The sequence below is a fragment of the Crassostrea angulata genome, chromosome 1 (genome assembly GCF_025612915.1).
Source record: "Crassostrea angulata isolate pt1a10 chromosome 1, ASM2561291v2, whole genome shotgun sequence".
NCBI lineage: Eukaryota > Metazoa > Mollusca > Bivalvia > Ostreida > Ostreidae > Magallana > Magallana angulata.
This window is the reverse complement of record NC_069111.1, coordinates 27,463,832-27,487,505: the sequence shown is the minus strand read 5'-3', so window position 1 is coordinate 27,487,505 and position 23,674 is coordinate 27,463,832. Positions and strand designations below refer to the sequence as shown.

General features: G+C 33.3%; 3 protein-coding genes across 3 annotated transcripts in view; 1 reads left to right on the top strand and 2 right to left on the bottom strand.

Annotated features, from left to right (window-relative positions):
- Nucleotides 1-5,066, bottom strand: part of LOC128170792 (tyrosine-protein kinase JAK2-like) — a 91,981-nt gene extending 86,915 nt beyond the window's left edge. Inside the window, exon 1 of the mRNA XM_052836560.1 lies at nucleotides 4,842-5,066. The gene's annotated coding sequence lies outside the window, so the exon portion shown is untranslated. The remainder of the gene's footprint in view (nucleotides 1-4,841) is intronic.
- Nucleotides 5,067-11,104: 6,038 nt separating this feature from the next.
- On the top strand, nucleotides 11,105-18,748 carry LOC128191907 (adhesion G protein-coupled receptor B1-like). Its single transcript, XM_052864277.1, has 7 exons — nucleotides 11,105-11,218; nucleotides 12,193-12,354; nucleotides 16,056-16,217; nucleotides 16,560-16,724; nucleotides 16,811-16,870; nucleotides 17,897-18,058; nucleotides 18,732-18,748. The coding sequence occupies exons 2-7, from the start codon at nucleotides 12,210-12,212 to the stop codon at nucleotides 18,746-18,748; spliced, it is 711 nt and encodes a 236-aa protein (XP_052720237.1). The 5' UTR covers nucleotides 11,105-11,218; nucleotides 12,193-12,209.
- Nucleotides 18,749-18,809: 61 nt separating this feature from the next.
- Nucleotides 18,810-21,767, bottom strand: LOC128182019 (uncharacterized). Its single transcript, XM_052850651.1, has 5 exons — nucleotides 21,616-21,767; nucleotides 21,188-21,292; nucleotides 19,273-20,340; nucleotides 19,006-19,044; nucleotides 18,810-18,887 (listed from the first exon to the last, which is right to left on the bottom strand). The coding sequence occupies exons 1-5, from the start codon at nucleotides 21,698-21,700 to the stop codon at nucleotides 18,844-18,846; spliced, it is 1,341 nt and encodes a 446-aa protein (XP_052706611.1). The 5' UTR covers nucleotides 21,701-21,767; the 3' UTR covers nucleotides 18,810-18,843.
- Nucleotides 21,768-23,674: the final 1,907 nt, after the last annotated feature.

The following is a 23,674-nucleotide window of genomic DNA, read 5'->3' as shown; positions in this document are numbered from 1 at the left end:
TGCGTTAATTACTTTTAAGACCTCTTGTTTTCCGTTAACAGTGGTTTAAATAATTAAAATAAGTACTTGTAACAATATCTATAATCGGGATTCCAAAGAACTTACTTCCTGCAATTCATAGAAATGATCAGTATGTTTTCTTTCTATGTTTACATTTAATTTTGTTCAAATAATTAATAAATTTTCTATCATTTAAATTGTGTGCTTCATCAAATACTGATTCCGATTACATTGAAGTTATTAATTTTTCCATTGGCTATTGACAAAAAAAGAGACGCTTGACCATCCAATGAAAACAAATACACAGAGTTTGATTGACAGGTTCAGTCAGGTGCAGGTCTCACCCGATGTCCGAGGTTATGTGTGCCGCTTGTACAACGCCGAATGGTCTTAGTAAGAGTTATCGATGTAAATAAATAATTTAAAAAAATACATGCTTATCAAAACATGCTCGTGTAAGTTAAAGTTGATTAAGGCTTGTTCCAACAGAAATCATGTTTTGCTAATTGTATTTAATATTTTTTATGTATAGCGAATTTTAATATTGCACAGTCATTTTACCGGTAACGAATCAATATGCGGTTTCGTCGTGCATGCAACTATTAGTATCGGAATTCCAAATATTTTTATTTTATGTTTAAATCGCGTTTCTTTGTCCTTCTAAACTGTAGTATCAAACTTCCGAAAATATAAAGGAAGTAATTTCAACACCCCCTCCATTTTCCTAGTTTTGAGAATTCGTTTCCCAGTATCGAATTAAGCGCCCTTTATCACTTCTGACCGGATATTTTGAGGCGAATTAATTTCAAAAATATACTAGAGGTACATGTTAATGGACTTATAAATGAAGAAGGAAAAACAATTGTGGGAATATTTCATTTAAACAAATAATATGATCGTTATTTTTATCATACCGTTTTCCCGTCAAATTAAAACTGGACTTGAACAGTTTTCATTTGCGTTACTTTATAATATTGAATTTTCATTAAAACACTTTATAATAGTAATTGATGATAAGTAGTTGCCATTTTCCTTTGTTTTTCCCGTATATCTATCAATATATGCAGCCAAATAATGCTTCTGTCGCAATGAACCGAAACTAGGAAAACTACACGTGGTTCTATTTAAAGTTGTAATTTCATTCGAAGCTCCATTATTATTTGATATGATGCATTATCTTTTAAAATGAATTATATTTACTAATTATCCACTAAATAGGGATCAATAACAAACTTATTTTCATAGTTGGGCTTAATTGTTTTTACACTTTCGTTTTTTCTGCTTTGAACTTCCGGCAGCTCATATCTGGGTCACATTTTTAATTTGTAAACAATTCGGTAAATAATCGTGCAAATGGCAAACAACTTCACGCACTGATAGAATATTTATTTCTGTTTTATAATAACCTAGCTAGGATTTTTTAAACCTCAACTTCGTCTTCCACTAGTAATTTTTCTAAAAATTATTCGATACTGGCAAATATTCGTTACCGGTAAAACGACTGGACCAGTACTGAAACATCGTATAAAAACGTTATATATACATGTACTCTGTAACTAGTCGTCTTTTAATACATATACCTTTCTTTTGTTTGTTAAAAATAAATTCAATTTTGTAAAAAGATAAGTATATCATTTCCTCTAGATTTTTTTTCCATGAAAATACCTACAAAAGAGTTTTGCCAATTGCAAACAGTTTAAAGTACATGTAATGTAAAACACAGGCGCCATTTTGAAACAAATTGTCAGAGAGTTCCGAATGAAATCTGATGAACGTTTCACATGGTTCTCGCACGCTTTGCTCGAAACGATTTACATGCTTTGTCCGAAACTCTGCACGCTTTGTCCGAAACGCTAAACGGTTTACACGAAACGCTTCACGATTCACACGAAACGGTTAACACGAAACGTTTCTTGCACGTAAGTCGCACGCTTTTTTGGTGTAGTAGTACGTTTCAGGGTCTGTAAATTTTGTCAGCACGCAACAATTCTAAATTGTACATTGTTTTCAAAAATTTAGAAATATTTAAATAAAGAAGTTATCTTAGAGAAAAGGTTACGTGTTTTGTAAACGGGTTCGGTTTAAAAAAAAAAACACAATTCCTGACATGACCCATGAGTACATACTGTTTACAACAATGCTTGCTACCCTCTGAAAATTTAACTCGCCATTAAATATTTCATTTTTTAAATAATGTTTGTTACGATTACATAAACTAAAACATTTTCTTATTTTCTTTTTCAATACACGTTTTATATGCAGGCTTTTAATCACAACACGTTTTTATAACAAAAACAGAACTGAAAATTTAGTAATTATAATCGTTTGACGCCACATCACATAATTGTATTTTCAACTCGCAGCAACAACGGAAGACCTACTCGTGGCTTTGCCACGAGCTCTGCTCTAGTTTAATACCAAAAATACCGGTTTTGATTCAATAATTTAAGAGAATTTTGAAAAATAAAAATGCCATACTCTCTTTAAAAGATACGATTTTGTCTCAACAAGTAGTCGGTGGACATTGTGTGAATTAAGCTAAATCAGTTTTATGAATTGGTCAATTTATATTAATGGCTATGAAAAGGATTATATGCTTCATTAGTTTGTACAAATATAACCCGTAGGACGCCCCAATCTCCAGCTGTGTTGTGTAAACATTACCAAGCGTCATTACGCTTGAGCAATCAATCGTGACTGATAACAAATTCCTATCAAAACACTAGTCTACAGGCCTCATAAAATTTGATAGATGCAAGCGTATTATAACTTACCATGTCGCTAATAACTTCTCGGTCTTCAATACCATCAATTAACGGCTTTATTTGCTGAAAATATCAGTCAGATTCACACTCTCGATTTAAATTCAAAATGGCGCCGATTAAAATGGAAAAGTCTCGTAACATCTCGTGAGGTGCGAGACTTCGCCCAGAATCCTATAGAAAAGCATACAGTTGCCAATCCCGTTAGTATATACGTCCCTGGTATTATTATTCAAAACTTGAAAAATTAGTATCATAAAAAATAAAATGCTCCTTAGAGCATGACATAGATATATTTGACACAATCTAGTAGAATCTGTAATTTGTGTGCATAATTTGATTTTTTCCAGTTATAACATCAACTAAATTTAGCTAAGGTACTATAATATGCATTTTTACTGGTTGTCGGATGACAGTTGGTTACAAAGCACCAATTTGAGTGTCAGTTGTCAAGTTGTAAGCGAGAAATAAAGCCCACATTTCTTTGTTATGTAAACAAAGCTCTGGTCATGTTTTTGCTTACGTTTTGTATGTTGAAAAGAAAATTCCTGGTTTCGAACTAAAATGAATGTGACAAATTTATGCTATGAACTGTTTATTTTTGTTCAAAACAAATTAGCAGAGAAAGAACTTTGCTTGAAAAATAATTTTAATTGGTATATTGAATTAATGTAAACAAAAACAAGGCAAGAGCTTTTGTTTTACATAAATTGTGAGCTCTAGCTGTATCTTGACTGACTCTCAAAGTCTGGTTGATCTTTTGAAATTCATTACTAAGACATTGTGAACGATAAAAATAAAAAAAAATAAATGTGACCATGCTCCTTTGAAAGAGGACCCTGCATTGTACAGTAAATTAAAAATATACATACTCAGTAGTACTCTTTCAGTAACAACAAATTCCATCTTAAGTATCCTCAATTAAGTTATAGATTTAACTGTTTTTTTGTGTTGTGTATGTAACCAGGTATATAATTTGTATATTAAATTACAGCGCTAGCGTGTTTGATTGGTATACGTGTTTAGAGTGAGTGGTTATGTATGAGAGTTTAATATCTGTAAAGTGGACAATGACAAGACTGGACAATAGGGTCACATGACTAACTCTGCATGCACCCTTCCCCGCCAAAATCTTATACCGGACTGGCACTCTCCGCCTAGCCCTTGAATGGGTCAGAACTAAAGCTGTATAGCAATATACTTAAGCATAAGGATTGTTTGTCCCGGTAAGACTTAATGTAATAAATTAAAGTCATTCTAAATTATAATATTACTGTTTCATTTCGTTTTCTAATGTGTATGTTTGTCTGTGTCTAATTGTCTTGTCATTTGTGTCTATTCTGTGTTATTTGTTTAATTACGAAATTTCAGGTTTATTCTGTATTAATAAATATTTAACAACGACCCAAGCTTGGCTTATTTCGAACACTGGCTACATGTAAATTATACCATGGGTTGGGTTCATGACCCCAGGTTTAACCACAAGAGACGAAGTTAAATGAGGTTTCCTGGTTATTCCCAATGGGATAACTGCAATGCGTTGAAGTATTTATCCACAATTAACTTTAACATAGTATCAATTCATAAGTTAATTTTTTTTAAAAGCCAACAGTTATATACACTGTACCAGAGGTGTCACTATAGTGAAATCTATAAAATACCTGTACCTTTTTTGACACTTTAAATTAATTGGGGCATGAAATTTTAAAATATTAATGTATCAATCATGGAATATAAAAACAAAGGAAAACATTACAGATTAATTAATTAATAATTATAAATTAATTATTAAATTATTAATTAAGCACCTCATTATCTTTCATACAACTTACATGCATAAGATATATACAAATACAATATATATAACACAGAGACTTGTATATATATTTAGATTTAACGAGGACACCACTATGCATTCGAGACTGAAATCGTCACTCAAAATTTTTCAGTCTCGACGAATCTTGCAGAGATAAATTTTGACTGACGTTTTCAGTCTCGACGAATTGCATTCTTATATGTCCAACTGCTTTTTGACGCTTGTGCTTTTTTTTTTTTTTTTTTTTGTAGTAAATTACTTACCACTGAAAATGTCATGTACCCCGTGAACGGAAGGAAACGATGCAAGATTCACAATATATCACATGTTTAAAAGATACGTCTCCCTGCAATCAGTTTTATTCAACAGCATTGAACCATTGTTCCTGTTAAACCCAAGAAACCACCACAATCATTACTTTCTTTTTAATTTTTACTAGAAAATAGATGTCATTTCCAAGAAGACCCAACGATAGCAAACTGAAAGTACAATTTGTTCGCTATTTATCGCATGCCGATCACGATGCATTTAATCTAAATACAAGGCCCTTAATTGATTCTTGTAATAAAAATTTACCCTATACATAGTTATTATTATACTTATAAAAATACTATAATAAATAGATACTTATTGTTATACTATACAGGCACGTAGCATCGTTTTTGAAAGTGTGTGTGTGTGTGTGGTGGGGGGGGGGGGGGGGGGGGGCAGACTCAGTTCGTAGTATATAACTTCAATTTCACTCCTAATTTCCCTTATCTTATATCAATTTTTACATACCCTCAAAAAAAGGGGGGGGGCAACTTCATTATAATTCAGTTTTTTATATGTAAATTTAAAAAAAATTAGTTGCTGCGAGAAAAATAGGCCCGGGGCCAGCCCCCCCCCCCCCCCCGCCATCCCCACCCCCTTCTCCCGATGCTACGTACCTGCTATAGAGTGAACTTAAGTTTTTTATTGCAGAAAGGAAGCGCCTGCATGTGGTTCTATATACATGTATACCGCCAATATCCCGATTGTGGAACATCTCGCAGCACCCCCCCCCCCCCACACACACACAAACGCGAGCGCGCGGATTAGGAATTTCATGATTGGCAAATTTCCTTTTACTTTATTTTCTTATTTTAATTGCTTGTCAAGAGTTTTCCGATTAGCTTGACCCTCCCCCTCCTCAACTCAGTTTAAAAACGAGGCTGTGTGCATGTTATTATATCAATTTCATGAATTCGATTCACAAGGATTTTTAAAAAATCTCATTTCTTACCATGCATAATATGAAGTAAATACTGCTCAGTCATCCACATATATATTAAAAATATGCAAATATCTTCATGATATGTCTAAATATATAACGTTATTGAAAATAATGTATCTCTCGATCATAGATAAATTCCTCCAAGTCAAAGAGCTCTAGGAGAAATGGTGCGAATCGACTTCCTCATTAACTGACACATTTGCATGAACGTACTACCTTTTGAATCTAGGTGTTAGGCAAGCAAATTTGCAATTGATTCGAAACATTTAATTAGTTCTTGACAAGTGAACAAAAGCATGCAGACGGCACACATGCAAAGTACATGTAATAATAACTTTTAGAATTACATTTAGATGCATGTAGTAAGGATAGTTGCCGCACTCCTGCGAAATTATATTAGGATTCTGGCCTTGATATACTGTTTTTACTATTCATATTTTACAAAATATTTGATTGAATACATAAATTAACTCTTTAAAATACGTACGATAGAAAATAACTTCTTGATCAGTTAAATTAATCGAAGAATCTTCAAAATGTCTCTCATTTCCTTAATAATATCGTTGATGACATAATTAAGGCATTGGCTCAAACTTTTCTTCTGACCGTCTTTCTTCGACTAATCATTACTTTGTTTATACGCGTGGCTCATAATGTACATTCATATAAACTTGGTTTGAGCTTTAGGCAGCCCGTTCACTATATACATCTATCGTAACGCTCATTCTTTGTCATTTGGAGTTTTATGATATTTAGTTTATATAGATCCTCGAGATCTAATCTTATTTTCTGGCGGGTGCCTTAGCCAAAGTGTTACTGGAAAGTCTCCTCCTATAGTGACCTCTACATGGGGAGTAGCCCGTGTCCCAGTCTGTTTATAAAAAGATGAGATAGAAAGACAGCTCCCAGATGTCTACCCCTGTTTTACATATAACATTTTAACATGACATTTTAACAACAAATATTAATTTAAATGAAATATATCAACATAAATATTCATTACCAAAATTTCTCCCCCAAAAATATTAGCTGAACCCCCTGAATCTATTAACTTTACTTTGAGAATGCGCGCAATTGTATTTATTTATCTTTCCTCTATAAAAAGAGGAGGCAGAAAGACAGCTTCACTCTAAAAAAAGTTTTACTATACATTTTTAAAATAAGAATTTGAATTTAGAAAAACTATAAATATTAAGTAATACAATTAGTCAGAATAGCAAGTAAAAGGCAATCTCGTTTAGTAAATGGAATCGTAATTAGTAAATACCACTAATACAATTACTTGTGATTTACTTTACTCATCATTTCTGCAATTACTTAAATGTATATACAGATTGGTTATTTATTTACTCAATTTAATACTTATTTTAAGTAATCAAAATCATTTTGTTATAAGTAATTTAATTACTTGCAGTAGACTATTTACTTTTTTGCAATTACTAAAATGTATATAAATATGTTTTTATTTACTCAATATAATTCTCATTTCAAGTAATTAAATTCATTTATTTACATTAGTTTATCTAATATGGTTTGTTATAGGTAATTTAATTACTTGTTGTAGACAAATTTATTACTCACTATTTCCTTCTTTTTTTTTTTTTGCAATTACTAAAATGTATATAAATACTTGTTATTTATTTACTCAATATAATTCTCATTTCAAGTAATCAAATTCATTTATTTTAAAATATTCTATAATTAAGTAAGGCCTAAAAAAAAAATAGGTTTGTTTCCGCTTTCAGGCTGAAAAAAATTAGGGTCGGTCGGTCGGCTTTTTTTTTTTAAATCTTTTTTTTTCCCCCTCTCCATCTGTTCAATTGTGCATATTAAACCATTTATCTATTAAACTGGGTAAGATAAAAAAACAACATCTGATGTGATAGAATGTAAATTAATGTTTATCAAACGCCTTAACTGTAACAAAGAAATAGGACATCAAAGTAATCAAGTGTAGCTTTGGGGAAGATACTTATTAGAAAGGCGGGATTGAAGGACAATGGTTTCAACTAAGAAATGTGTGTTTGACACTAATAGAGTTAATGCAATTACATAACAATTAGCGGATTAACGCAGGTGAATAAATGGGCGTTTACCTGGACGATGGTCAGTTAGGATCAAGAAATATATTCTCTGATTGGATGATTTATACATGTCACTTATTTAGATGGTCACGCCAGTAAAATATTATTATATGTTTTACAGATGATTCTAAGTTAGTTGAAGGTAGTGGAGAGTCAGAGTTCGATGGTTAGAGGTTAAGAGTCAAGGTACAAGTCGTCCGTCTAATCCGTTACGTTTTCCCTCACTGTCATATGTAGGTTAACATTAAGTTAGAATTATTTATAAGCGAGTTGCCCCTTTTAAATGTGTACGGAGTGGAGAGTAACTGTTTGTATAATTGTGTTATTAACTGGAATAAATGTGGAAAATACAGCGAGTGTTGAGCTAATTCCCTAGGTACGGAAAATACCCATACGGTACAAACCTGGCGGTTATAATATGATTAAAGATCTGTGGAGGTGTTTCGATGGTAACCTGAGACGACCTACTTAAGGTTGCACACCACTATTAATTTTAACTATGTATTCTTACCAAAATTACGCAACTTTAGATACGGGTAGCGAGTTTAAAGCAAACTTCTGGGAAAATTCCTCTTTACAACTTTTAAAACAATTGTTCCTAACCAGTTTAGTAGCAAAAAACACACTGCCATCCACAAAGGCACGAGAGTTTGTTTACATTAAAGTTAAAACATGTGCTTGAAAATCATGTCCGAGCCCTTTCACCCCCTGCCGAAACAACTGGCATCAAAAATTCAAGTGACCTCGTATTTTTACAAAGGTAGGAAAATCAAGCATTTTATACGTTGTTTTTCATCTCATAAAAAAGTACAGTACCTGTCGCTGGCGGAAGACTCCTAAAAACGAAGGGGAATTCGGGAATTATTTTCCCTCAGCCATGTTTTGAACCTTCGGAAAAATAGTGTTGTGAGACCTTATATAATGTCATTTTCACTAACCGTGTCGCTTCAAGTGATGCTAGCTACATGTATGAGATTTTATGCTACCGGTAGCTGTCAGGCCGCGACAGCTGATGTCCATAGACTATCTGGGCCTAGTGTATCAAGGGTGATCAAAGATGTAACTGATTTTTTGGTGAGACTCTATCCCGAATTTATTAAAATGCCCACTCAACAAGAATCGGCGTATGTTACACCATTTCTGTAATTCTTACATAAACTTCAATATTAAATGAATTTGTTCTAGTTGCCTTCTCAAAACCTTTGCTTAATCATGTTTAAACCTTTTCTTTCTGGAATACAATTTCTCTTTATCTTGGGAGTTCCAACAAATAATAGTCCTATGTTAAATGACAAATATTTAATGCATTCCATTTTCTACTTAAGCATTGGTCTGGAATAGAAATATATGCCATATCAAAATGTGCAGTCATATTTTGTGATATTATCATTTAAGTTGATGGGGTATTGAGAATATGGCAGTCTTGGAGTCATTGCTCAGCGACATGTGAAGGTCAGAGAAAGAGGACCCGAACTTGTGTCCCTCCTAGGTACGGCGGAGTTCCATGCAGTGGAACAACTGTCGATACTGAGAATTGTGGTACTACACACTGCCTAGGTAACACATTATAAAGTTTTTTGCTCTCAATTCAAAGATAGGTCTTTAACAAAAAAATAGACCATTTATTTATTATTCAATATACCATTGGCTCACAGTTTTCATGTATGTTTGTATGGTTAATTGGGTTTTGAATAGTGCAATAAGTTAAATGGGTAAAACGCAGCTTGTCTTTCTTTAATTATGAGGAAAGATGCTAACAAAACAAAAATGTTTTTCCAGCTATTCCCAACTTTATCAATGTGTGAGACTTTTTCATAAAACATTGTAACCATCTTTAACGCCTCTTAAAAACTCACTCTCAGAGATTTTTTGATACATCGATTTCAACACATTTTCTGATGTTTTTCAATAATTTTCCTTTTAATTGAAAAAAAAAAACCATTACATTCCATTTCCAGCTACAAAGCCACACAGTACATGATAGAGAATAAGAAAGCCTTAAATTTCTGTTTTAAATTTAAAATAAATTCGAAAGAATTTAAAAAAAAAGAGTAATCAACATTGATAATACCGTCGGCAAAATCATATGATGGATCATTTCTTTACTATTTTGTAACCGTATTGCTAATATATCCACATCCACATTTGTTTTCTGGACGCGAAGACTAAACCCCTTGAGTTCTAAATTCCAAAATAGCTGTGTGACATCAACTCTATGCGAAAACTGAGGAAATACGTACCTGACTTTGAACAGTTCGTTTGGGTGTATATTCTTTTTGATTTAATATCATTACGCATGCTACTAGTATAGATAAATAACTTATTTATAAAGGATTAAGTTAATATATTTAAACAATAAAAAGAATTCTTTGGTGATTCATGCGGGATAAAAATGTGGCGACATTGCGGAAAAATACATATTTTTTCTGCAAAAATCGCTACCATCATCAAAGAAAACATTTTATTGTTTATATTTACATCTTTTTTAACAAATAATAAATTGATTATAAAAAGTAAGCAAAAATTACTAAATGACTGTTTATAGCGTACATCAGCTAAAAGAAACGGCTAAATCGTCTCCTATGATACTTTGAGTCTGACATCATCATGGTTATTTCGTGCAGTCCGTGTTTTGCTTAGAACGCTGTAGGTTTCGACCAATCGATAAACGGGGCGTGTAGATTTCAGTCTGGCTTTATAAATCTAGATTGAGTCTTTCCCAAGGAATTGGACGCTAAATTTTGAAAATTTGTGTTGGCATATTTCATTTAGGTAAAGAGAAAATATCCCCAAGTCTCTGTTAAAAAGGACCCTATTTATACTGTATTGCAGACACTACATGAAATCCAAGGTCCCCAAGGTATCATTATATAAATATTTTCAGGACCGAATGCTTCTTCATTAAAATCAAATAAAGCAGTAAAAGCTTCAAAGATTTAATTCAGTTTCTATTATCATGATAAATGCAAACTTCTGGTTTAAGGCAACTGATTTACGTTCACCAGTAGCTTTTTAAAAATAAAATTTAAATGTTAATTTTGATATATGTCTTTCCGGTCATTATAATTATAATTTAGCAGTTATTTTGACTACGACGATTTCATTATCTTTAAAATGTGAATTTTTGGGGTTACAGTTGATGGATATTTTGAGCACTGGAGTGACTGGACCACGTGCAGTCAAACTTGTGGTTCCGAATTTAAGACGAGGGCGCATGCGTGCGTACCTCCCCTTCATGGTGGCGCGCCTTGCGGACCGAACAACATAGAAAAAGCACCATGTATACAGAAGCATTGCCCTGGTAATTTTGTATTTTAAGAAATTTTTACACAACATACAAATGAAATATTCTTTTAAAAGTTTTCAAAACATTGTCATTGATTAGATAGCGAGATTTGTTTTATCATTAGAACATATTAAAATAAAGAGTGAATATCACATTTGTGAAATGTGTGTGTATTTTCGACCACTTTTCCTTACCATGTAGAAACTGACTTGAGGTTTGAGGATTTAAAAAAATAAAAATAACTAGTACTTAAATGGGCATGGTCACGAATTTGGTCAAAAATTATTTTCCCGATTTTAATGTTTACAATGCTTAACTAAGCCATTTTTAATACGCAACCAAAATTTGAGTGACATTCGTTGAGTTATAAGCGAGATACAGAGCTTACAATTCTTTACTATGTAAACAAAGCTTTTTGTTTAAATTTTGAATATTGAAGTGAAAAGCCCAATTTTAGACCTTAAATGAATGTGTTAAATGTTAGGAACTGTTCATTTATGCTTAAATTGAATAAGAAGATGGACAAATTAGCTTGTAAAAGATTATTTTACTGGTATATTGAACATATGTAAACAAAAGCAGGGCAGGAGCCTTGTTTACATTTCAAAGAATTGTGAGCTCTGTATCTTGCTTATAACTTAATGGCTGACTCTCAAATTTCATTTGATCATTATAAATGCATTTCTAAAGCACTGTAAATAATAAAAACAGCAAAACAGAATTTGAACAAAATCGTGACCATGCCCTATCACTCGGAATACATGGGCCAGAGTGTTTCTTATTTAAACGGTCATTTTGAAATTTCTTTCTAATAACATGTATGTTTGTTTCATTTCTTATTGCTTTTATGTATACCAGTTGTGACAAACAATTTGGAAGGAATAACTTTTTATCTACTCACTAACATCTCCGATCAAATTAATTGAACATATTCAATAACACAATCATTCTTTAACTCATTGCAATCACACATAATTTCATAATTGAAGTTGACGGTGTACTTGGGATGTGGCAACCTTGGGGTCCTTGTTCAGCGACCTGTAGTGGTCAGAGGAGGCGGGCAAGGACGTGTGTCCCCGCTCATTTTGGTGGGGCTCCATGCAGGGGAAACATTGTTAACACGGAGCATTGTGGTGCTAGACAATGCCCAGGTATATCTGTTTTTTTCTTAAAAATGAAATATAATAAATGGCCGGACGACAGACGGATATAAAAAATAGTTAAAGATAGCATCTTTTGATATAAGCCGTTATGCTATATTAAAAACTATTTATAGCGCTTTCGTTTTATATGATTCAAAATGTCATAAAATATACAAAAGGAACCTAATAAAAATAATAAATAAACCTTGATATATCCAGGGTTGCAATGTCATACTATTATCTGTGGATGAAAATCCCCCAAATGTCATTTTGTGTTGCATTTTGGATAAATAACATTCAATCCAGCATACTGATAGTACTAGTATGTAACTCTCAAAGCTTAGCATATGAAATTTAAAAATAAGAGTCAAAGTCTATTTTAAGCTTAAAAAACGTCACAGAAAACGAAACGATCATCTTTTTTTTGTCAAAACTTTGGTTATCTTATTAAAACCCTTTCCTGTTGGTTAACAGTTGACTCATCTAGTTGGACAACTGTATGAAATTTATAGTAACTCATTCTATTATTTAGTCTTTTTCCTCCAGTACCTTAACAATAATAAGAAATAGGTCTTGGATTATTCAGTTCGAAGTCAATTCCCTTGATATGAAACTAAAATCTAATATTAGCTAGTGTTCATGTGTATGGAATACATTTGTCCCGAAGCGACAGATTAATTTTAATAATTAGTGGCTTTTTTTTAAATTGTCAAACAAATTTCATTGTGTATTGGAAGTCAATGTTACAAGATCTAGAGGTTTGATTACGTTCAAGTTTATTAGATTTGCTTTTGGATGAACAAGTATAATTCCATTTCAATACAATACTTTTTGTAATGCTTTCTTTATCACAATTAATAAAAGGACGAAGCAAATGCTAATCGACTAAGGTGGCAGGGGACAGTTTTTTTGATACAATTCATTGTAGTCAAGGGATGCATGTCTTCGGAACTCTGTAACTAGAATTTCCTCAGTTCCCATTGAGCACAAATACCTTTAATTCACTCTTTATAAGGCCAATCACCAATTTCTGAAGAAAATTACTAATCAAAACCTGTAAAGTTCTCTACATACTGGTTTTTATGAGATTTTGACCCTTTCATATTTTGCTAATTTTTCATGATTTTTCAGCTTTTTAGACCTCCCCCAGCTAATTCCCTGCAGAGGGATGACCTTCCGTACCGCGTGCATGTTGCACCATCACATGTCACAAACTTACCGGTGTATAGTTTTCAATGTCCCATCCACCTACTTTTCGTGTTATTTTACCTCCCGTCTGTAACTTGCAATTTCACTGTGTAAAGTCAGCACAACAGTCATAGCCGCAGGTTTCGCATTTTACTTCTGATTCTCATGTACCTAACATAAGGGGTCTACATATTGCATATCAATTTCAACAAGAGACACCCCTCTAACTAATGATAATCATTAAAAATCATTTCATGAATTTTAGCAACACTCATAAGCCTTCAAGTACAGCAACTCTCAATTTTACAAAAATATTGACGGGTACTTTATTCGAAACTGTCCCTTGCTACCTTTAACATACACTTACATTCTCTGAAAAGTCATCTTGTTGTAAAATTAAAAAGCTTATGCTATTCTGAAAAAAAGTACACCACATTTTGCCAATTCCATTGAGGTTTAAGAAAAATATGGCCATTTAAGTGAACCCACCATTTCCACTTTCCTCTATTTAACACAGATTCACAGGGCTCTCCATAAATAAAGCATCTTTACCTAATCTTTTAGAGGTCAACTGTTGTTCAATCTCCTTAAATAAGAAACCTTATTCAATACTACATACATCTGCTTGATATTATCATGATAAAAGCATCACGTCACTTAGAAATCCCTTTACATGTATACCCTCCCCCTATCTTTTGATTTTCACATGAAGCATTAGGTTGAACACTTTAACCTTATATTATGAAACTTGTGGCAGTTTCCTTGAGTCATTTCTTACACATAATTGAAAACAACCATCACTGATATCTAAAATTGATCTTTTTTATTAAATGGATGATTTGTAGCATTTTTATTCACAAAAAGTCATGTCGCCCTACATGTGATTTCTTGTTTTCATGAAAAACTAAGCCTATAATCATATTTAGCGGATATCTTATATAGTCTGGTTTCTAGTCTCCTTTTAACTTTGCTAAATTAGTAAGACCTACAAGTGTGATGTGTGCATTTAATTAAAATGAAATTCAAACACACCCGGGTACCTGGGGACGGATGAGAATTCCATGAAAAATGTTCAAATTTTACATGTTTTTCTACATTTTTGATGCACATATACAATAAAAGGGTAAAAATATGTTGTTTCTTGTTCATTTCAAAAGTAATTATCATAGCAGATGTTATTTCAAGGTCAAATGTACATTTACATTTCCTACATGTAATGGTAATGGAGTCCATTGGAAAGAAGGGGTGGCTTTTTCAATTCTGTAAATACATCTAAAATACCATTTTTTGATAGGAAGGAGCAAAAACTTGAGTTTTTTGACATATTGTATACTTTGATAACTGCATTTGTCTACATGTATAGTTCATTTGAAATAAAAATATGCTGTTTTAAAAAAATTGGGTGATATAAGTCAGGTGGATTAATGTTATTTCATAAAATCAGACAGCAAAATGGCTGCAAATTCATAAATTTAATGATTTAATTGATAAAAACTGTTTTAAAGTATTTATTCTTATCTCAGTAATTAACTTAAGCCTATTAACTGTCATCAGGATAGGAAATGCCTACTCTCTAAGCCAATTTACTCTAGTGGTGGTCATTCTACACATTTAAGAGGGAGTTACTCCCCTTGAATATTTTAGCTAATAAATCATGTCATGACATCTATAGCCAAGAAAATCATCCATTTTCACAAAATGTATTACTTATGGTACAAAATCCACTCAAAATTACACTCAAAGGAGAAATATGAAAATACCATATAGTCTTGAAGGTGGCAGGGGACAGTTTTTTTGATACAATTCATTGTAGTCAAGGGATGCATGTCTTCGGAACTCTGTAACTAGAATTTCCTCAGTTCCCATTGAGCACAAATACCTTTAATTCACTCTTTATAAGGCCAATCACCAATTTCTGAAGAAAATTACTAATCAAAACCTGTAAAGTTCTCTACATACTGGTTTTTATGAGATTTTGACCCTTTCATATTTTGCTAATTTTTCATGATTTTTCAGCTTTTTAGACCTCCCCCAGCTAATTCCCTGCAGAGGGATGACCTTCCGTACCGCGTGCATGTTGCACCATCACATGTCACAAACTTACCGGTGTATAGTTTTCAATGTCCCATCCACCTACTTTTCGTGTTATTTTACCTCCCGTCTGTAACTTGCAATTTCACTGTGTAAAGTCAGCACAACAGTCATAGCCGCAGGTTTCGCATTTTACTTCTGATTCTCATGTACCTAACATAAGGGGTCTACATATTGCATATCAATTTCAACAAGAGACACCCCTCTAACTAATGATAATCATTAAAAATCATTTCATGAATTTTAGCAACACTCATAAGCCTTCAAGTACAGCAACTCTCAATTTTACAAAAATATTGACGGGTACTTTATTCGAAACTGTCCCTTGCTACCTAACCGGTCTTCTACCAAAGAAAGAAAGATAAGTCATCTCTGCTTCTTCTCTGGGTAGTTAATTAATGCACCGATTAACTTGAAGTTTTATTGCTCAGTTAACGGGCATCTGAACGATTGGGGGTCCTGGGGGTCAATGCAGTGCAACCTGTGGAGGTTTAGAAAGAGGACTCGAACATGCAGCCCTCCACTGTTTGGTGGTGCTCCCTGTACCGGACAGACAACACAAACAGCTAGATGTGGGACTGTACACTGTCCAGGTATAATTATATTCTCAAACATTCTGCAGTCTAGTCTAAATACGTTTGAGCTACTCTAATAATAGCTTTAACAGAGAATAAAATGTTTTGTCTTTATCTTTTGTTACAATTGATTTTGTGTTCACTTTCACGAACTTGGAACATTGTGTGCGCATGAAACAATATAAGCTGTCTTTTGACCAGAAATTAATTACGTAAATTTGGCTATTTTATTTGTCAAGATGGATGATAGATAGATAGATAGATAGATAGATAGATAGATAGATAGATAGATAGATAGATAGATAGATAGATAGATAGATAGATAGATAGATAGATAAATTTCGTTTTTATTGTTGAAAGTGAATGGTGTTTTATCGGCTTGGGGTAATTGGTCACCGTGCAGTGTTACCTGTGGGAGCGGCTCTAGGGTGAGATCCAGAGCCTGTGTCCCTCCACAGTATGGAGGTCACAATTGTACAGGGTCGTTGTTTGAGATGAACAGCTGTAGCCAAATTCCATGTCCAAGTGAGTAAGATATTACGTTTTAGCATCTTTTGTAAGTTTTCTCTTTCTTGATGTTGATTACCTTAATGCTCCTTTTTTCCATTTAGCTCAGTCTTTACCATCGACGCAAACCCCACTCATACCACTTTCAAATACCACAACTGTTGGTTAGTATGTAATCTTCCGGAACTTAAATAATATCTCATGTTAAATAAAACTAGTACTTGTTGTAAAGATAGTATAGTGTATGTTGATGCTGGAAACAACTCCAATGTTTTTTTCTTCTTCAAAAACCGACTTTGAATTATGAAACTTATAAAGAAAGTTGTTTAAGAGCATTGAATCACTTTTCATGTTATTTTTTGGAAACCAAATTTTAAAAATAAACTTGGATTTGAATAATTAACTCTATAACACAGGCACTTGTTTCTGAGAAAAAAATTTATCCTATAGTATAATAATAACACAAGGTATCTAACTCCGAAAGAGGTAAACCCCCCCTCCCGTGTGTTGCAGTCGTTTTCGCTTTTATACGAAACGCAATGCAAAAGTGTTTAGTTCCATTTCTCTCGGATTCTAATTGGCTAGGAGTCTGTTTCTAAAATTACACAGGAAAACTGAACGAGTTATTTATAACCTCGAAGGAAAAACATGGACTCCTAGCCAATTAGAATCCGAATTACTATTCTCTGCGATACCATCATGTCAGTGCCTACGGTTCAATTGGAGTCTATCATGTTTTGACGCAGATTATGCACATTAGAATACAACAAAAGTAAGCATGCTATATATGGGTTGTTTAGATAATTTAATGTAGAAGAAAATGGCACTAAACACTTTTGCATTGCATTTCGTATAAAAACGAAAACGACTGCAACACACGGGAGGGGGTGGTTTACCTCATTCGGAGTTAGATACCTTGTGTTATTATTATACTATAGGGTAAATTTTTTTTCTCAGAAACAAGTGTCTGTGCTCTATAACCAGAGGATTGCAAATAAAACATGATTACGATATCAAATTCTTATTAATATTAGAAAATCTTATACAAATTTCTAATTAAGTGAACTATAACTTAATTGATCATTTTTAAATATAATTTTGAAATCTGATTAGATAAATATTTATGTGAAAATTTTGATATGTCTGATAAATATTCGAAAAACCTATTTATTAAGGTTAATTTTCCCTAGGTTTTACTTGTTCGAGTTGTAACGAGAATCTGGAGTGTACCTGGAATATGGCGTGCCACTCGTCTGAAGATTGTATCGTCCGATCCATTCCAGGATTCAAATTCACCACGCACTGCATCATGGTACTAATTCAGTACACACTGTGCTCGATAAAGCAATTTTGTTCAGGAAATATGTCTATATTAATAATTATTGCTGTTTTTAAGTCGAAAACCCCCAACAATAATTATTTTAATATATGTTTCAGCGACGAATTGATACGGACATATCAAATTGAGTTTAATCAAACGAAGATTTTAGTTTGAAGCCATAGCCGAGCAAATTGAGAGACGCGATATTTCATTGGGCGATCTATTTTAAGTCCAATGTTGAAAAAATCAAATGTTATATTGATCTCCTGGGTCACGTGCAAGTGAATATAACGTTCTGGGTTTTTTTTTCTAGATAGTTGGATATGAGCCAATCAGAGAACCAGGAATTAATCAATCATATGATAAAATAGGTTAATGCAAATACTATTTTTCCCCTTTAAGCAATGTATTTTGAATTTTAACAAGTTTCCTCTAAATTTGGATTTAGAAAGACAACTGTGCTGTAATGAAAATGTTGGCTAAGTCTCATGGGGAAATTTTCTGCTGTGCTGATATAGCCTGCCTACGGACTATTCTTGGGATTTAAGTTACAAAATAAGTTTGTAACTAATTCAAATTAAAGATTTGATTCTTTTGAAATATCAATACATGTAAAGTAAAACATAAAACGAATTGTTGAAATTCAAATAAAACTAATTGTAGTGTATAGTCATAGATATCTGAAAGTGTGTTTTTGTTTCCAGTAGGAAGAAAGAAATGAACATTTTCGTAGATCAAGGAAGTCAAGAATATTTTTGTTTCATAAATTGAGAAGAAGATAATTTCAATTAAAGTATTTATTCTTTATTACAGAGGTTAACCTTGCTGTTGCATTTGTTGCATGAATGCATTAACTCCAACTGCAAAGTAAAATATAATACACATATTCATATGATCTCATTTTGTGTCTCAAAATTGAAAAAAGAGCCAAAGATACTTTAAACGGAACAAAATCAAAATTTACACATTGACAATTACCTTGTTGATTAAATGTCATCGCATTGAATCCAGGGCCACCTTGAAGTCATAAAATTATATTAATTAGATAATGATAATTAAAAATTATTGATTTTTTTATTATTAGATTTGAAAAAAAAGTTATAACTAAAGCTATTCGTCCGACCTGTCGAGTATATTGAGTAAAATATTCACCTCTGACATGCTTTAAGTATAAGGCCAACCAAGAATATGTGAGAAACATGCATGGAAGTTGACATGGAACTGATAAGTGCCAAGATCGTATACCTGAGGACGATGATCCGCTCATCATACTCTGAAAGGCTTGCATCATGGCATTGGGACCTTGCATCATCAATTGGTAAAAGTTACTCATAGGATTGGACCCACCAGATGCTGATCCGCTGGGAGAGGATGATGATCCACTGGAAGATGACGATCCTCCAGATCCACCCATGTTCAATCCCAATCCACCAGAGTTGATACTCAGTGCGCCAGATAAACCAGTCCCCGGTCCTCCATTTAAGTTTCCACTAATACCTACACCACCAATGTTAGTGGAACCACTTAAGCTTCCACTGACCCCTCCGGATCCAGCATTAATATTCCCACTCAGGGTACCAGACCCTGTATTTAATGTACCACTAGCTCCACCACTTACACCACTAGGACCAGCATTGATATTCCCACTAAGAGTACCAGACCCTGTATTTAATGTACCACTAGCTCCACCACTAACACCACTAGGACCAGCATTGATATTCCCACTAAGAGTACCAGACCCTGTATTCAATGTACCACTAGCTCCACCACTAACACCACTAGGACCAGCATTGATATTCCCACTAAGGGTACCAGACCCTGTATTTATTGTACCGCTTGCTCCACCACTCACTCCACCTGGACCGGCATTAATATTACCAGTTAAAGAACCTGCTCCTGTGTTCAGAGAACCGCTGGCGCTTCCACTGACTCCGTTGGGGCCTATCGTTACACCGCCACTCACACTACCAGAACCGGTATTCAAAGAACCGCCTACCCCACCACTGATACCACTAGGCCCTACATTTACATTACCATTCAATGACCCAGCGGTGCCTAGATCTAATGTTCCACTAGCACCACCATTTACTCCATCTGGGCCCGCATTGACATTGCCACTCAAGGAACCAGACCCTGTGTTTACAGTTCCACTAGCACTTCCGCTAACACCGCTTGGGCCAGCATTAAAGCTTCCGCCAATAGAGCTGTTTCCAATTCCTACGTTAGCGCTCGCCGAGACACCATTCTGATCAACACCTACACTTCCTATAGGAGTATTGACAGACACCCCATCCAAAAACAAACGTTTTTGCACTGTAAAACCATATTCAAAAACCCAAATTAGTTTAACCTAATTTACGATGCAACATATTATAGTCTGTCCCAAGATATTTATGCTGCACATTTGGACGATTTTTAATAAAAATACACATACCTGTGGAAGAAGTGCAATTGAAATTGATGAAAGGGAAATTTTCCAAGATAACTTCATTCACATATTAAAGTTATCATTTTTCCCTCGTAAAAATTCAAAGGAACGAAAACAAATTTCCTACGGAGATTCATAGTGGGGAATGTTTACATCTTTCCGGAAGTCACTCGGATTACCTCGCACAATTTTTCAACGTTATCATCCGAGCATATTAATGGCTGATGCAATGCAAAATCCCCGTTGACTTTCTATTTTGAGCCTTTGTATTGAAACCTGACAAGCTAGAGGGGGCGTTTTAAAAAATGAAAATTTTGGTATTTTTTCATATAATTGAATGAACATCGTCTGAATCAAGAGGTATTTATAAATTTCGAATGATTTAAGAAAATATGCGGAAAAAATATCTTGGGACAGACTAAAGTAATCAACCTCATAAATTAGCAATTGCAGTCCTCCTGGGAAGGTTTTATACAATATTTCACGCTCTTAGAGTTTAGAAGTCCTCTCTTTTATGAAAAGTAGAAAATGCATAATGGAATTTTTTCAATCATTTCATCGGTTGAAATGATGTTTTACACAAGGCATACTTAACTGGTGATCTGATATACGTACGATTTAACAATTTCTTAGATTTTTTTATCTTAAGAAAAGACATTAACACCTACTGCATCTCCAAAACTTTTTATGTAATACATGTACTTATTCATTGGTATAGTTAATTTCATTAACCTGATAAAGCGTCGTAACAACTTCCTTTTATAACCCGGAAGCCTCGGCTGTCCTCCAATCTTTTAGCAGAAGTAACGTCGACGTTTGCGCATAAAAGTTTCGAAGCTGAAAACGTGAGATTGATTTTAAAACAAACTTAAAAAATCGATCTTCAGTCGTCAATAAATCTTCTACTTTAACACTTTAACAATTAAAATGAAAATTCGCATCGACTCATTCCTTTATATTTTTTTTAACCACTCTGACAAGTTATTATTTTTTTCTTGATTAGCAAAATGCTACGTTTATTTCTTATATAAAAAATGAAAACATTTTAGTTAATTATCTATTCGCGAAATATTTTATTTATAAGTGAACATTATAGTATAACGTAGTTTTCCAGTGTTCTGTTTAATACTCATCAATTAAATGCACTCAATCATACTGACCGTGCTTTTGCATGCATGCACAGTACTCGGATTGTGTTGTTTCCGCAAATACGGATATGAGCAACACCACTACTGGTATCAACATTTTTGCTGTAAGAGGTAATGTCCTAAGTTTGTGATGTCCAGTTCCACAGATAAGAACACGAGAACAGAGGAATTCTTATCATCTCTACTAAGTAAGATGAATTGGCTTAAGTCAGGCACATTTACGGGATGGAAATTAAGGGAGTGAATTATAAATGCTATTGACACTGTACCAGTAATTGGTCAAAGGCTAAATGATTATAAAGGTAGCGATCATCGCAAAAAAATGCATAACCCGCGTTAGCGGGTTACGTATTTTTTTCTGCAATGTCGCCACTTTCATAACCCGCATTAATCACCAAAGAAAGCATTTTATTTTTAAAATGATCAAAAGCATTTATGTTAATTATGTTTAATCTTAGTTATTGTATTAAGTAACTGTAAAGTGATTGTTCTTCTGTACACATCAACTGACTCTCTTATTTATAATATTGTTAATTTACATAAGATATTAATAACGTGTAATTTTTTACATGAAAATTCAAAGAATTTGAAAGCATTTGATCGTCTAAAATACATTGATGGTAAATAGGCTTTTTCTATATTCTTTCAAATCTGGACATATCATAATATAGTGATATCCATCGCCAATGTTATTTTTACATAAATTACAAAATCGTTAATTTCTAGGTACATTGTTCCATCTGCCTGTCTCAATCGGCAGTTTAAGGTTGGTTGTTCTAAATCTAAGTAATGTAGCAATGTTATTAATATAAGCACCAGAGTTTATGTAATTTCTAGATACAAAAATATCATTGGTAAACAAGTTATAGATCATTACATCGTTTATATTGATTATAGTGTTATAACTGCCGTAGCTTTCAACACACTTTACAAGCCAAAAATATGTGTAATGTAAATATATTTTAATGTTCAATATATGACTATATATGATAACCCCCCCCCCCAAAAAAAAAAATCACCAGTACCCCTAAATCGGTGGTCATGAATTTCAAAATTCCAGATGAATCCTTTCTGTTCATCACAGGAGTGTACTTGAATGCCTGCTAGTGTTTTATACATGTAATGGAAGAAAGTTAAACTATTTGACCGCCCTCTAGCCCTGGGAATATTAATCCAATTTTTGGTAGAGATCTCCCTGCTCATCGGATCCTATCCATGCACGAAGTTTTTAACAGAATTAAAGAGGAAGATTTTTAAAGAATGAATGAATACTCAAAGACCCTATAATATAACAAGAGCTCCACTTTAAATTGAGTCAATCTTGCTTCATGATATGATACAAATCATAATATACATAATGTATCATATGATACATGATGCAACATATACAAACACTATGTAATACGATATTGTATAATATCATACAATATTGTATAGTATGATTTACACAGTAATATCAAATTATATAACATTGTATCATATCACTTGATACAATATTCTCTCATATGATATTATATGATGTTATATTGTATAATTTTTTCATCATATCTTGTGATTGCAATTGTGATATTTACATGATTTGAACGAAGATAGTCATATCAATTATATAATAATGTATAAGATATTATGACAATAGCTTTACTTATATCATATCATGATCTTGATCATTAACTATAATTTGCATAATTATTGGTCATGTTGATAACACCTTGTCTCAGTGAGTTTTGTAATCAAAATCAATATCAAACAAAAACATGTCTGTCATTAATTAATATTAAGTTTACTTATCTGAACATGCATTAGAATAAGAAAAAACGTAAAGACTCTCTTTCAACTGAAAATAGCCATACATGTATGTATGCCGAGTTGGCCACGAGAGATGAGGATAATTAGCGATGACTTGATGTACACTGCATGGTGTAGGAAGATAAAAATATGTTTAACACAAACTGTGAAAGGGTAAGGGTGAGTTCCAGTCTCACATATGGAAGGGGGGTAGAAATCAACCATAGATGATTATTATACTTTCATGTTAAATACTAAAATCTTATTGGTTTAGACGCAGTTGATA

Coding starts and splice junctions, on each gene's coding strand:
- LOC128182019 (XM_052850651.1), bottom strand. CDS start 21,700: ATGTTGATACCAGTAGTGGTGTTGCTCATATCCGTATTTGCGGAAACA. Junction 20,341..21,187: donor TTGTTACGACGCTTTATCAG/GTTAATGAAATT, acceptor ATGGTTTTACAG/TGCAAAAACGTTTGTTTTTG. Junction 18,888..19,005: donor GATGACATTTAATCAACAAG/GTAATTGTCAAT, acceptor TTTACTTTGCAG/TTGGAGTTAATGCATTCATG.
- LOC128191907 (XM_052864277.1), top strand. CDS start 12,210: ATGTGGCAACCTTGGGGTCCTTGTTCAGCGACCTGTAGTGGTCAGAGG. Junction 16,218..16,559: donor TGGGACTGTACACTGTCCAG/GTATAATTATAT, acceptor TATTGTTGAAAG/TGAATGGTGTTTTATCGGCT. Junction 16,871..17,896: donor TTCAAATACCACAACTGTTG/GTTAGTATGTAA, acceptor AATTTTCCCTAG/GTTTTACTTGTTCGAGTTGT.